The sequence below is a fragment of the Emydura macquarii genome, unplaced genomic scaffold (assembly GCF_026122565.2).
Source record: "Emydura macquarii macquarii isolate MOO-44397 ecotype Brisbane River unplaced genomic scaffold, CSIRO-AGI_Emac_v2 contig_1253, whole genome shotgun sequence".
In the NCBI taxonomy this organism is placed as follows: domain Eukaryota; kingdom Metazoa; phylum Chordata; order Testudines; family Chelidae; genus Emydura; species Emydura macquarii.
Genome location: NW_027131390.1, coordinates 15,723,460 through 15,737,804, shown reverse-complemented (window position 1 = coordinate 15,737,804; position 14,345 = coordinate 15,723,460). Strand labels below are relative to the sequence as shown.

The window sequence follows — 14,345 nt, the reverse complement described above, 5'->3', positions numbered from 1 at the left end:
CTGCCCCCACAAAATCAACATGTCCTGTGGGATATTTGCTGTATGAATCAATAGCATGTGTTGGGTTTGAAAAGAAGAGCAGTCACCACCCAGTGTTTGTATTTCATTACAGAGCAACACGTTGACATAAGATACGTTACAGCCAAACTGAAGATAAGCAAATTAACAGTGATTAGAGTCTTTTATTTTTTAAAAGATTCTTTTTGGGGAAGCATGTTGTATGAACTGGGATCTGGGGCCTTGTCCACACACAAACCTTTGTATGCTTTAGTTAAACTGGTTCAGTTAAAGCGGTGCAAACACCTGCACGGACACACTTATTTCGGTTTAGCGAAATTGATTTAAACAATTGACTTAATCTAAACCAAAACGAGCCACTCACAGAGGTTTGCACCTGCTGAGCTAATTCAGTTTAAATTCACACCTTTAGTTGAACCAGCATAACTCACTGTGTAAACAAGGACTGAGCATTCCATTCACAAGAATGCCACTAAATTGCACTGTATCCTGTGGCCAGCCATTTAGATCCAGATCTTCAGAGAGATTTAGGCCTTGAACTTCCTTTGATTTGAGGATCTGGGCCTTACCCTTTCTGTGGCCCTGCTACACTAGTTTAATCTTCCATGAAATGAAGATAATAAAGCTCACCCTCTCTAAAGCACCTTACAAGCCTCAGATGAAAGACACGCTATATATGCAAAATTATCATGGTTGGTTTTGGCCTGGATGTGTGCTATTGGCCTGCATAGTGAGGTGTGAGAATGAAAATGACACGAATTTAGCTTTAGCTGTCAGGCATGAAGAATTCATAGTTCTGCCATTCATTTTTCATTTTCCTAGAATGTGTCATTAATGTATTTAATACTGCACTGTAAAGATGAATCTTTGGGTTTAATTGAAAATAGTTTTTGAAATGGTGCAAGTCTAGGGACATAAAGGCCGACAGAACTGTCAGTCAACGAATACTAAGTGATATGTACTGTTCCCCTTCCTGTCACAAAGTTCTACCTCTGAATGGTACACATGTAATTGCTGTGGGAAGGAAGATGAAATAAGGAGACACTTAATACCCTGGCATGTGCTTTGGCTGATGGTTCTTGTAGCCTGCCTTTGTATTGTCCACACAAACCCATATGTCACTCAAAAGAAAGTAATTAAAAGGGCCACATTCAGATCTCCTTTACACCAGTGTAAATCAAAAGTGATTCCACAGCTGTTAGTGGAGCTATACCAGTGTAAAACTGATGTGAGATCAGAATCAGGCTCATGTCCCTGCCTGTTAACTGACCATTAGAATGACTTTTGTTAAAGGCAACTAGTTAAAGTCTTTAGGGGCAATGAAATAAAGTGAATGTAGAACAGCTTGGAACGGTCAGCGCTCAGCATTGTTGGACCTATTCCCACCCTGACTCTTATACATGCAACTCCCGTTGATGGCAACCTGAAAGTTACACCCTTCTGTGCGTTGGATTGCCTGCTGTTTCCTACCAAGAGTCTTGGGTTCTATTGCTTGCACTGTGTAGGACTACTGTAGAATAAATACTACCCTGCTAGGACCCCACAAACACAAGATGTGCTTCGCATGACACCATCCCGGGGAGACAGATTGTAATTAATAATCAAATAAATGAAGCCAAGAACTTCGCAGGCAGGTTCCAAAGTGGATAGCGTAGGCTGATTAAGCTCTTACTATTGCCCTCTGCAGACTTGACTGCCTTTGCAGGAGGGGGAAGGTGCCAGACGGCAGAACTCAGCGGAGAACCCTAGATGTGCTACCTTTCTTTGTGTTGCAATGTAATTTGGTAGATACTGGGACCTGGGGGGCAGTATTTCCGATGCTGAAATACTTGATGTAATTAATTCTCTCTCTCTTCCATACAGGGCCACCCCGGCCAGCCAGGGCCCAGAGGTTTTCCTGGTCTTGATGGCTGCAATGGTTCTATTGGGAGTCCTGGTGTTTCAGGGTCGGATGGGTTTCCTGGTATACAGGGGCCACCTGTACGTTTTCAAGCTAACACAGTATTTTCTGGTGATTTAAACCAACTGTTAGCTCCCTTATTGGTTACTAAATGACTAATTTGTGAATCCCTGGGGAACATTGATAGGGTGATTTGAAATCAATTAATGTCGTTTCTTGGTGACTTTTGGAGTCAGTGGATAAAGAGTAACTTCAGAAGATAAAGTTCCTGAAGATTGGTGTGTTGCTGCGTTAGACTAAACCTTCAATTCCTGGTAATGCTTACACTGACTTCCAAGTGAACAGGATCTAGCCCGTATGAGTTTAATTCTGGGAGGTGCTGAATATCCTTATATGCCATTGACAGCCGGTAGTAGGAATTCAAGGTGGTTGCAGGTCAAGCCAGTAGGCCCTGATTCAGAAAAAGCATTTAAGCTTCAATTCAGTTGAGTCAATTGAATTGAATCATGTGCTTAAAGTGAAGCATGAGCTTTAAGCTCCCTTCCTGAATATGGATGCTTTCCTGAACTGTGGTCTAAATCAGGAAATGGAAGTCTTTGGATACTTAGGAAAGATTACCAGCAATTTAACAAACTGAATTGATTTACTAGGTTCAGTGGTTACTCTGGATCCCTCTTGTTGTGAGTAGTGTAACATAGTTTTGTGCAATATATGTCACAACATATGTGTAGTTGATGCCTTCTCTCTTCGGTCCCTTGCGAGGCACTTTTTTGTAATGTGTCAATGGTGGCTAGATGGAAAGATTTCAAGGTAATTCTGAATGAGAGGTTAAGTCTCAAACTGTTTGACTAATATAATTCCACTTGATGCCCTAACAAGCACTATAGTCTGGGTTTGCTGGTTTCAATAGTACTATAGGGAATCCATCAGTGCATTATGCAAGTCTGCATTAATCTGTATTTACTAAACAAGACGAGCAAAAAAGACTAATGGTAAAATTCCAAAAGCACCTAAATCTCATTGAAAATCAGTGAGATTTAGGCTCTTTAGTGTGTGAGTCACTTTTGAAAACGGGACTAAGTCTCCTAAATTACATGGCCACTTTTGAAAATTTTACTCTAAACCTTTAAATAAAGAAGTATAAAGATATGAATTTATTTTCATATTGTACAATACGATAGACACAGAACGGCTTGGAACATGATCTTACAAAATTTATTGATATTAGTAATCCTAAATTCAGTGGAACCACATGGCATGAATAAGGGTTACTCATGTGAATAAAAGCAAAAGGGGAAGAAAATATAGTTAGCAAATACGAGTGACACTATTAATGTCAGTCTTATACACTGAATCTTCATAAAATGTATGCATATATCAAAACCTGAAGTGGATAGGACACTGAAAATACCTAAACAGTATGATCGAATTTAAGCAATGATTTTTGGAGAAGCTAATTTACTCATACCTACTGTTCAAATTTCTTTTTTTTATAATCCTTGTAGGATTATATTTTTGGCCATAAAAGCTGATTGGCTCAGCTAGTTTCCTTCTAATTAAATGAGCAATTAACATAAAATTACCTAAAATAAATCAAATGGGATGATTATGATTAAGATCAGCTGGCTAAATCTACAGCTGTAAAATGAATTCATCCTGTTATAACTGCAATTTCTTCAGTGGAATTACCCCAGGGATCAGTTTGTCCCATAATGATTAATGGGTCTGAATTAAGTTTAATTTAATGGTGATTGTTTCAGCCCATCACAGAACAAATATGTGTATGAACAGAGATATTAATAATGTTACATCCTATCAAACAACATGTTAAAAATACTTCGACTCAGTTGTCTGAAGGCTCAAAATAAGAGAAAAATCTAAAGTAAATGGGGCGAATACCAGATAAAAGATTTGTATAGTTTGATTTAATTATAGCATGAAGATGCTTTTGTATAAGAAGATAAATATAAAGGGGTAGATCCTCAGTTGGTATAAATTGGCATAGCTTCATAGAGGAGGATCTGCCTCAATTTATTTTGCTGAATACAATTTTCAAAATTTTTTTACAGAAATGATAGAAGAATAGCTTTATAAATTATGTCTTTTAAAAACAGGGTCGCTTTGGTCCAAAAGGTCTGAAAGGAGAACCTGCTTATGCACAAGGTGGTCTTAAAGGAATTAAGGTAAGAGTTGTCAATCTACAGGAGAAAGCATAGCAGAAGCACCCTCCATGTGCTTTGTCTGTCCTGCAGTCTGAATGTTAGAGGGTAGATACTGCACGTTAGATCACTCACAATGCTGGGTGGGTTTGCCATGGGTATGCTTGGATGCAGAGTCTCAAATTATGGCACGTGAAAGCAGGCCTTAGTTTTATTATTAACAACACAAACATTATTACACTAAAAACCTACAAGTATGTAGGTCCTTGCAACACAGAGGCAAATTGTTCATCCCTAGCAGGACAAATGTGCACCCACAGAACCTTGTTCACCATGTCCTACTGTCACCCTCTAGTTGCCAGATCATTGTTGTAGAGCAAGCCTAAGGGCCTGGCACCTCTGATGCCAATTCCTGCACCAGCAGAAACCAACCATCCTCAAACTGAGAATGAGGGGCCTCCTGCAGACTTGTCCTGCCTTGTGTGAAGCAGAGGCAGAAACGTCTAGATGCAGGAGTAACATGGAAGAGACCTTCTGTTGCAGTCATGACCCCCTGTACTTGGTCGCCTTCTCTCCCGTATTAGGTTTGTTGTGATAAAAAGCCAATGGTAACCCTTACCCTTAGAAATCCAGAGTGAAATCCTGTGGCAAAAATTCCCATTGACCTCAGTGGGGCCAGGATTTCATCCTATCTCCATTAGTCAGGTAAAGCCATTGGATCATTGCTGAGTGTGACCAGCAAAATCTCTAGTGTATGTTAACATTACTCTTATCATTGGGTTCCAAGCACTGCACATTATCCCCATTACTCTTTGCATTGGGATGTGCCAGTTTGGAAACGTAAGAACATTATGAACATAATTCTGACCCCAGTGAAGTCAATGGGAATTTTGCCAATGACTTCAGTTAGGTTGGGATTTCACTCTACGTGATTAATGAGAAACTGAGATTTATACCCGAGGGTAGAATTTTATATGCATAATTAACAGTAGTTAATGTAGTTAACATTTAAACCGTGGAATGAAAAAATCTACTTAGTTTAACATTCAGGGATGTGTGTATGTGTGCTCATGTACTCATATATATATATATACACACACACACGTAAGGTTTGGTTTTGCTTTCCTTGCACAACCAAACCTCTCACCAACTTCAATAAGAGTTTTGATTGCACAAGGAATGCAGGATCTGGCCTGAAGCTGCAAAGGGCTCATTACCTCCAGTGCAGTTCTGAACAACCTCAGGTCTCATTAAAGTCAGAGAGATTTGAAGGTATTCATTACCTTTCTGCATCCAGCCTTTGATCTAAATGTGTACTGTGGTGCTATATGGATACTCACTCCTAATAAGTTATCAGAACTAGTCAAAGTGGAAAAAGGTTTCTTTGTGAAAGGTTTCTTTGTGAAAAATTTCACAAAACTTTTTCTCTCTTTTTTGGTCAGTTTTGAACTTTTCAAACTTTTCTGACCAGTTCTATGAATTATGTACACTAACTTATTAATTTTTATGAAATAGATAATTATTCATTAACTTAGATGCTCATGGAAAATAATCACCATTTGAAATGTTAATAGTAAAAGTTAGGTATGTTTAACATATGTTTAAGGAGCACTTTTAAAAAAAATACTTTGACAAGAATACGCTATACTATTCATCATACAAATTTAGACTTTCTAAGTGTTGTCTTTGCTCAAATACAAATGAAAACAGTTGTCATGCCTCATGGATTTTGGATTCTCTCCACTGTCTGATCCAAATATATATTATTTAAGTATAAATATTTTTATAGTTACATTTGATCTAATATTTACTTATTTGTTTATTCAAAATATAATGACCTTAAATTATATTTTGTTATTGTAATGTATTGTTCATTAATTTATTTTTAATTTTTAGGGTGAAAATGGTCTTCCTGGATTGGATGGGGTTCCTGTAAGATATTTAATTTATATTTTGAAATCAAACTGGTTATGAATATTTGAAAATATCAGAAAAGGAAAATACTACTTTTGTTTTTTAGGCCAATTCCCTCACATTATTAATTCTTTGCATTAATCAACTTAGGCACATTTCTACTCAGTGGGCCAAATTCTGATCTCAGTAATGCAAATGTAAATCCAGAGTAATTCCACTGGTTTCTGTGAAGTTATTCCAGATTTGCACCATAGTAAAGGAGATTGGATTTTGGCTCTATCTGCAGTCAGTTTCACATTTGAAACCAAAACCCTCCTAATGCTAAACTCTGTAACAATGATTTTCCAGATAAACACATGCTGATAATGTCAAATGAATTCTGTGTTTTAAATTAGATACATTTCCCAGGGATATTGGCTATGATTTTAAGATATACCCTGCCTCCAGCTTGTCATTCCCATTCCATCGCTAAGGAATATAAAGGACACTGCCAACTGACATTTAATTTACATAATTAATACTTTGTAAAAGCAAACTTTTATCAAATGTAAGGCTTATCTGTCACCATGGAGCCGCCTTCTATAGGTTTGGAGGGAAAGTTCCAAAATGGCAGGTCAGTGTCCTTTTAAGAGCCCAGTCCTGCAAAATGCTGAGCATTCACTTACTTTCCTGGGAGTTGAGAATTTAAAGGTACTGATCATCTCGTCTAAGGTACTTGTTACCTCCCATGACAGAGCCTGTATGATGGACAAAGTTCATGTTTGCTTTGGAGTGAGGGTATTTGCTTTGTTAATGAGTAGAAGCCAGCATTCCATTCTTCTATATCTTCTTGTGTCTTAATATTTTTTCATGTATTAAATGAATGGGGATCAGGCACCAGTGAAGGGCAGATCAGAACGGTGACAACTGGTTAAATGGGAGGATGGGATCTGAAGAGTTGAGTTCTTTAATGCATTTTCTGAAACTTTTTTGTATAGGGTCCAAAAGGTTTCCCAGGCCCAGCAGGTTCTGTGGGTCCTATAGGATTGCCAGGTTTGGAGGTAAGGAAACCTTCAACCTTGAATTCAGTGTTGTTAATAAAGCAGGCTTTACACCGGTGGTTTTTCACCATTGCCTATTTTCATGTCCCTGAAGTTGTTTGTTTTGATAACCTTTCTGAAAATGGTGATTTGCTACAAAAACTTGCGGGTTTATGAAACCTAAGTGAAAACCATTGCCTTTGAAAAGGTAAACGCAAGAACAATTTCAAATTGCAATAACAGGAAAGCTCCTTCACCCTCTTCATCTACCTTGGTGAAACCATTCCGGGGCAGACTCACTGCATGAAATCTAGTATTGGGAATAGCATATGTAGTTGGCCTTTGTGTCATTGGCCTCCAGTGGAGCCACTCTGAGATCACTTAAACAGGGCAAAACTGCAAAGAAAGGGGCAGGCAAAGCCCCCCAGTACTGGTGGTTTTTCTTCGTTAAGATATTCCAAGCCAGCAACAAACAGCTTCTGATCACCTCACTGGTCATTCAGAAGACAAAAATGCGGTTCCCCTAAGTCTTCTAGCCCTCTGGCTTCTACCCAGACAGCCGAGTCAAATATGATGGGGATTACTGAAAATCATTATCTATCATATGTAAAAAAAAGTTCTACCAATCCCAAAGGATTGGACACATTACAAACCAGGTCAATGAATATTTCAGCTCTTACCCAAATACCAAATACTCACTTAGAGCCAATGCTTATTAGCTAAACTAATATCTATTAAAAAGAGAGAGTGAGTATTGGTTAAAAGATCCGTATACATACAGATGAGAATAAAAGTTTATAAGTCAGTTTCAAAGTAGATATGATAACTGAGTTGAAAAGTTCTTCCTTTGCCAAAGTCTCTGGAAGTTACCCAAAATAGCTTGGACATCATCAATCCTTGTTTAGAGCTTCTTTGTCAGCAATTCAGTCCAGAGAAATGAAGCAGGAAATTAAGACAAAATAGAGATGTTGAAGCTGCCTTATATACTTTATGCCATGTACGTGGATGATCTTTGTTTTAGCTTGTGGAAATCCACAGAAACAAGATGGAGTCCAGGGTCACATGAACAGGTCACATGTCCTTACATGCTTTGTTGAGTCATAGGAGCAGCCATTACCCACATTCTGGCTGAAACATCTACAGGAAAGCTCACCGGATGGGATCAAGCTCTTTTTATGGCCTATTGTGAAAGCTAAGTATCCTTTGATGGGCCATCAACTGGCATTGTTCAATCACAAAGCAGCTAGACTGGATACAAACAGGAGCGCATTCACATTTGAAATCCAGATGAAAACCCATATTTATAAACTTCAGATACAAAGATGATACGTGCATATAAACAGGATAATCATACTCAGCAAATCAGACCTTTTCCACTGATACTTTACATGACATACTTTGTATAAGATTAGTTGCAGTTATATAACCGTGGTAGCAACAATGATCTGCATGGTCATATTTTTAATTGTTCATGTCATGTTTTAATCATACAGTATCATAGCCTCGTAAGTACAAACTAGCCAAGATAGCATGACATAACACTTCAAATGGGAGGAGAGGACGTTGGATCCACGGTAGAAACTGACCAGGTTCATACAAGAAGGGATTGTAAATGTAGCCCCGTCACTTTTAAATACAGAATATTTTTGAATTCAGAGTATAAAGCAAGTGCTAGAGTAAAACTTCTGCTCTGTGTATGGAGTATCGGCTGTTAATGACAACTCAAAGGCCCAATCCTGCAAACATATGCATGCTTGACTTCACCAATGTGACTGTTTCCTACTCATGGTAGCAAAATTTTAAGCACTTGCGCATTTGCATGTTTTGGCCTAGGACCTCATGAAATATCCTGAAAAATCCCCTTTGATAGGGATGCATTCAGGAGACTAGAAGACCGTTTCAGTTTGGCTTGTGTAAAAATGCAATAACTGCAGAGCACTTATCATTTTTGCGAAGTGATTAAAGTTTGGGGCTGTGGTTTTCTTCAAATTGTACATTTTAATTTATTACAATGATAATACAATTTCCTGGCCACCTAAAACCATCAAAAGCCAAAGCCCATTGACGTCAGTGGGCCTTGGGTCATCCTTAACTGAGCAACACCCCAAAATTATGTTGAACACTCAGACTTTTTTACATAGTTTGCATCCAAGTTTAAGATAAAATAAATAAGTAAAATCTTAATCTTGTTCATGTTTAGGGTCCAAAGGGTGCAGTGGGGCTACAGGGACCGAAAGTGAGTAACCTTCCCTTCCTATCTTGTTTTCATACCCGACTACTAAAGGGGAACCACCCTCCCTCCCCCCCCCCGGTTTTTTGTGGGAGTTTATTATTTTTTATCATTGTTTCTCTTTTTATCCATTTAAATGTACATATTTTCTACTCTTGTATGAAAGGTGCTAACCTAGGCCAGGATTTGGCAAAGCACTTAAGCATGTGATTAAGTCCACTGAAGTTATATGCTTGAGTGCTTTGCTGAATAATAACCCTAAGTGCTAAATTTTCTTTCTTTCTTTCTTTCTTTCTTTCTTTTATTAATTCTTACTGTTTTTCCTCAGGGTAACATGGGATTAGGTTTCCAAGGGGAGAAAGGTGCAAAGGTAAGTGGAACTGATTCACTTCTGTAGAGAACTACAAAAATAGTGATCCATAGCCCTATATGTGCCCACTAGAAATTGCCCCTTCAGATGTGAGTTCTCAGCTCTGGCATTGAGAAGTTTATTAAATATTAGTATTTTCTTCCTTTATAATAACGAATGATGAATCACCCCCTAAGCAGTGTGCCAGTTTCTATTTTGTCCTCGTCCAAACAAAGTTCTGGTTGTAACCAAGGGGAGTTTTGCCTGGGTAAAGACAGAAAAAATCTGACTTCAGTATTAGGCCCTGTGTTGTGGTAGTTCTCACAAGGGATAAACAAACAGGAGGTGACTTTCCCAGAAGTATTTATACTAGGACACTTATTACCATGGTCAGGAATTCAGCCCAGTAATATTTAGAAGACAAAATGGAGCCAGAGTAGGAGAAGAGCTAAGATTGCAAAGGGAGTGGGGCTAGAGTTTGGGGAAGCATTCCTCACAGCTGGAAAGGCAATAGTGGACAGAGAGTAGAATGAGAGAAAATTCTTCAAGGGCTCGATCCCACATGGTGCTGTGCATCTCCTGCAAGGAAGAGTTCCATGGCACCTTAAAGACTAACAAATGTATTTGGGTATAAGCTTTCGTGGGCAGAAACTCACTTTGTCGAATAAACTCTCGCTGTTTTGCTAAAAACAGACTAACACAGCTACCCCTCTGGAACTCCTGCAAGGAAGGACTCCCTTGAGAGATGAGGGCCGTCAGCGCCAGTCAGTTCCTTATCCTTCACTCCATTCAATTTCTTAGCTCTCCTATTAATTCAACGCCATTTATCTTTCTGAATATAACGGGTCGTATTCTGGACTGACCTACACTCTGTACAGTCCCACTGTTCTCAGTGCGGTTTACCTGGCATGCTTGCAAGTGCAGATCTAGCTCTGCCTGCCTCTCTCAGGCTGAGATTTTTCAGAAGTGCCAAGCATTGGCCTGACTCTGCTCCCATTGTGGTCCATGGTAAAGTCCCTTTTGTTTTCAATGGGAGCAGAGACAGGCCAAGACAAATTGCTCTTGAAAATCCCACTCTGCCCCATTGTTGGGAAGCGTGGAGTGCTATGACACGACTGGACTTTTTCCTGCACTTCTGGAAGTGACTTTTCCTCAGATCATTTGTTCCTTGATGTTTTGTTTCTGTTATATCCCAGTCTTTCTAGTTGACTTGCCGTTCTCTCTTTCATTTTCTCTTTTGTATCTGGCTTCAGAGTCTTTCCTGTGTATTTTCCTGTTTGTTTGATAACTGGCCTTTCTTTTCCTTACAAGCTTTTTTACTTCACATTACTTTTAACACAATGCATTTCGTTCATGTTCATTTGCAGCTTGGCCTTTTGGCTTTCATGGCTGAGCTCCTGCCTCAGCCTTAGGGCTCAGTACCTTATGTTATGCATGCAAGGCCTGAGTTGAGTGGCTTTCAATAAATCGTGGGCCACTCACCTTAGATCTAAGATGTTCTGCTTACCTTCCTCAATTGTCAACAGGGTGATGTTGGGCTACCTGGCCCTGCGGGTCCCCCCTCCTCCACTGGGACACTAGAGTTCATGGGATTACCAAAAGGGAAACCAGGAGTACAGGTTTGTAAACACAACTCTACTGGAAACAATTCTGAATGGTCGCTTTCCTTGACGTTGAGGCTGAGTGAAGCAGCTAGACAACCCCGTGGCTGTTCAAATCCTGCATGGATTGATTCCTGATGGTGTTTGCAAACTGAACCTTGTGGCTTGGTTTGTGAGAGGATAAGAAATAAACTAGTCCCTGCAGGTTCACTTGAAGGGTCAAATTAGAGCAGCTTCTGAAGGGGGAACATTTCCCTCTTCTTGCCCATACACCCGTGTTTTCTCTCTCACTTCAGTCATCTCCAACCTCAGCAAGCCTTGGGAACTCCTGAAGAAAGATTCTTTAAACAGAAATAGTTCTCTGTGTGAAGGAACACCTCGGCATCAAGACAAGCAGTGGCCCATTTTCCAAACACTGGGCCTGATCCGATGCTCATTGAAGTGAATGGAGGTATTCCCAGTGGCTTCAGTGGATGCAGACACAGGCCCAGTTTTGGCATTATTTGTAGCATCTTTTTCAATAACTGGCTACATTTGCTCAGAGTTGAGACACATGTTGTGGGAAACATACTATTTAACTTCTGGTTCCCTTGGGAAAGAAGAAGATTAGCAACTTGTCTTGCCCTACTGTGATTGCTGTGGATTGTGAAACATGAGTTGTTTGCCTGACATAAAAATGAAATTTGGTGATTATATCTCAGTTGGGTTTTTTTAAAGCTACCCGTTATGCAGGCCAGGCTAGCTGTGCTGTATGTTTCTGCAGCTCTGTGAATGATTAACTGAGCTAAGATCTGGTCTTGCACGTGAAGGAGGACTGATCAATACTTTTTCTGCATTAATTTTTAAACTGCCTTAAATCTTTTGAACTAAAATCTCCTGTTGCTTGGCTCTGTGCATTATGGTGCATGAGAGAATCCACACCTCCCAGAAAGAGGAATCTGAAGACTACCTAAGTTCTAATTCTAAAAAATGAATACACAAAGTTAAGTGCTATAGCTCATTTTAGCAGGATCTGTGACCTGTGAAATCGCAGTAACTCAAGCAGAAAACCCAATCCTTTTAGAAAAATAAATAAGGAAGAGTGAAGCTGTAACTCTTTGGGTTTTGTTATGCTGCATGTTGGTCAAAAATAAACAGATGCATGTGCTTGATTGTACTATCCCAGACAATTACTGAAGTCTATATATAGCTCAGTATTTCTACAAATGTAATAAGGATCTGGGATAAATCCTGCGGTCCTTACTCTAGCTAAATGTCCAAGGACTGGGTGAGGACTGCAGTTTTTGGGTCCTGGATGGTCTCATTTGGGGCCTGATTCTGATCTCACTTCTACCTGTATAAGTTAGGAGACACACTCTGTCCTTGGTGCAAGTACACTGGTATGAGCTCAGACCCAGGGACTTTCCATTGGATTTCTGTCTTGCTGTCAGTTGTGTGATTGTAAGCATAATTGTGAAGGTGCGTGTTTTTAAGACTTGATCCTGCCCTAGCTGAATGCCTCCCATAAGATGCTGAACACGTTCCACTGTCACCAATTTGCATGGTAAAGGAGGGTGCTGAGCACTTTGCAGGATTGGCTATTGGACTTGGAGTTTTCTTCCAGTTGTGGGCCTGCATCTTATGAAACCATCTGACTGTGGGAAAGGGGGTGCACTGGGTGACTGTAGAAGGTCTATTTCTATATGCACTCTCAGGAGGCAGGACAAGCCTCTTATTTTCACCCCATCCCTTCAATGGCTCACTAACTTATAGAATCTAACCTTTCATTATTGGCAGGGTGAGCCAGGCCCTGAAGGATTACCTGGGATTGGAGGGTTACCTGGACCTCCGGTAAGTCTGATTTTAAAAAAATCAAATAGATGCTAGGTGCCTAGGTTCATTTGAAAATCTCACTGGGTGCTGATTGGTACCTTTGGAAATCTGGTTGTAAGGCCTTGGAGTTTGTCCCTTGAGTGGAAATCTGTCTGGGTTCTCTTTCTTACACAGGTCTTGAGACAGTGGTGCTGCTGTGCGATGGATATACAATCTCTGAAATGCTTTCGTTTTGTATGCTTGATCTGCAGTTTGCAGAGGCACTGAAGATAGTCATAATCCTTCACACGGCCACTAGATAGCACTGTCTCTTAACTTTTCTTTGCATTTCCCAAACACTAAAAACCTTGTTTTCGCTAATGCTACTTAAGCATACCTTTTCTTTACTTAGTTTTAAAGTTACAACGCACAGAGCTTCAATATTCAGTAACTCAGTGCTATATAACATCCCCACTCTCATGAGTGAAGGATAACAACAGCTTTCCTCTTCATCAGGATGTTGGGAGGTTATTTTCCATAACCTCAGCCTTTTGTAAACACAGTATCTTTAGTTAAATTTAAGGGACAAATATTTTATGAAGGTTCTCAAATGTAGGGTAAATTGTTTACAATTCACTTAGATATATATATAGAGAGAGAGAGAGAGAGAGAGAGAAGGAGAGAGTGGTATGTAAAGAAAATTTGTACTTGAAGTAATGGTTATTTTAAACAGTGTTTTTATTAGGCTTTTTGGACATATTCCATTCCCCTAGTTAAGAGAGAGTTTCTGTGTGCGTGCATGCAAGAACAATATAAGGGTAATTAGTTTGTAGTCTGAATATGTATTATGCATATGCTTAGCTTCATGTACTGTGAGTAGTCCTGTCCGAGTCAATGGGATGGCTCCTGTGTGTAAAGTAAAGCACGTGCAAAATGTCTGCGGGACAGAAGCCTGAGAAGTTCTAATGGAAATCAAGGCTTGGTGTGTCTCTGGATTTAATCCCTGTTGCTTTTGGGGGGCGGGGGAACATAAGGGAAAAAACACCTTGAAGCTGTTTTCAAATGTTGAATATGAAACTGCTGTGTTTATATCCTTTTTACACTGTAAAAAGAAAAAGGGGTTCTCCGATATCTGCACTGAACTGTTATTTGTCAAGTTTCAATTAGCTTTTTACATCTAAGAAATAGATTTGAATCTACTTTTTAATGGTGAATGTGATACTGAATTACAAGGGGAAGATTTTTCTGGTCTAATTTAGAGTTGCTTTTTTTCCTGTTAAGAGAGGCAGCATAGTCTAATGCATAGTTCACTGGATTGAGAGTTTGGAGACAAATTTTGTTCCTGATACTGCCACTGATTTGTG

At 39.5% G+C, this 14,345-nt stretch overlaps 1 protein-coding gene across 8 annotated transcripts in view; it reads left to right on the top strand.

The window, feature by feature from the left end:
* Nucleotides 1–14,345, top strand: part of COL4A6 (collagen type IV alpha 6 chain) — a 178,947-nt gene that overhangs the window by 114,959 nt on the left and 49,643 nt on the right. For 7 of the 8 annotated variants that reach the window (XM_067548217.1, XM_067548215.1, XM_067548210.1 and 4 more), the window contains 8 exons: nt 1,882–1,998; nt 4,033–4,101; nt 5,974–6,009; nt 6,969–7,031; nt 9,211–9,246; nt 9,569–9,610; nt 11,116–11,208; nt 12,967–13,020. In XM_067548217.1, the coding sequence (XP_067404318.1) occupies nt 1,882–1,998; nt 4,033–4,101; nt 5,974–6,009; nt 6,969–7,031; nt 9,211–9,246; nt 9,569–9,610; nt 11,116–11,208; nt 12,967–13,020 (510 nt within the window). Of the gene's footprint in view, nt 1–1,881; nt 1,999–4,032; nt 4,102–5,973; nt 6,010–6,968; nt 7,032–9,210; nt 9,247–9,568; nt 9,611–11,115; nt 11,209–12,966; nt 13,021–14,345 lie in introns of those variants that run through there. The other variant, XM_067548219.1, reaches the window with a different exon arrangement.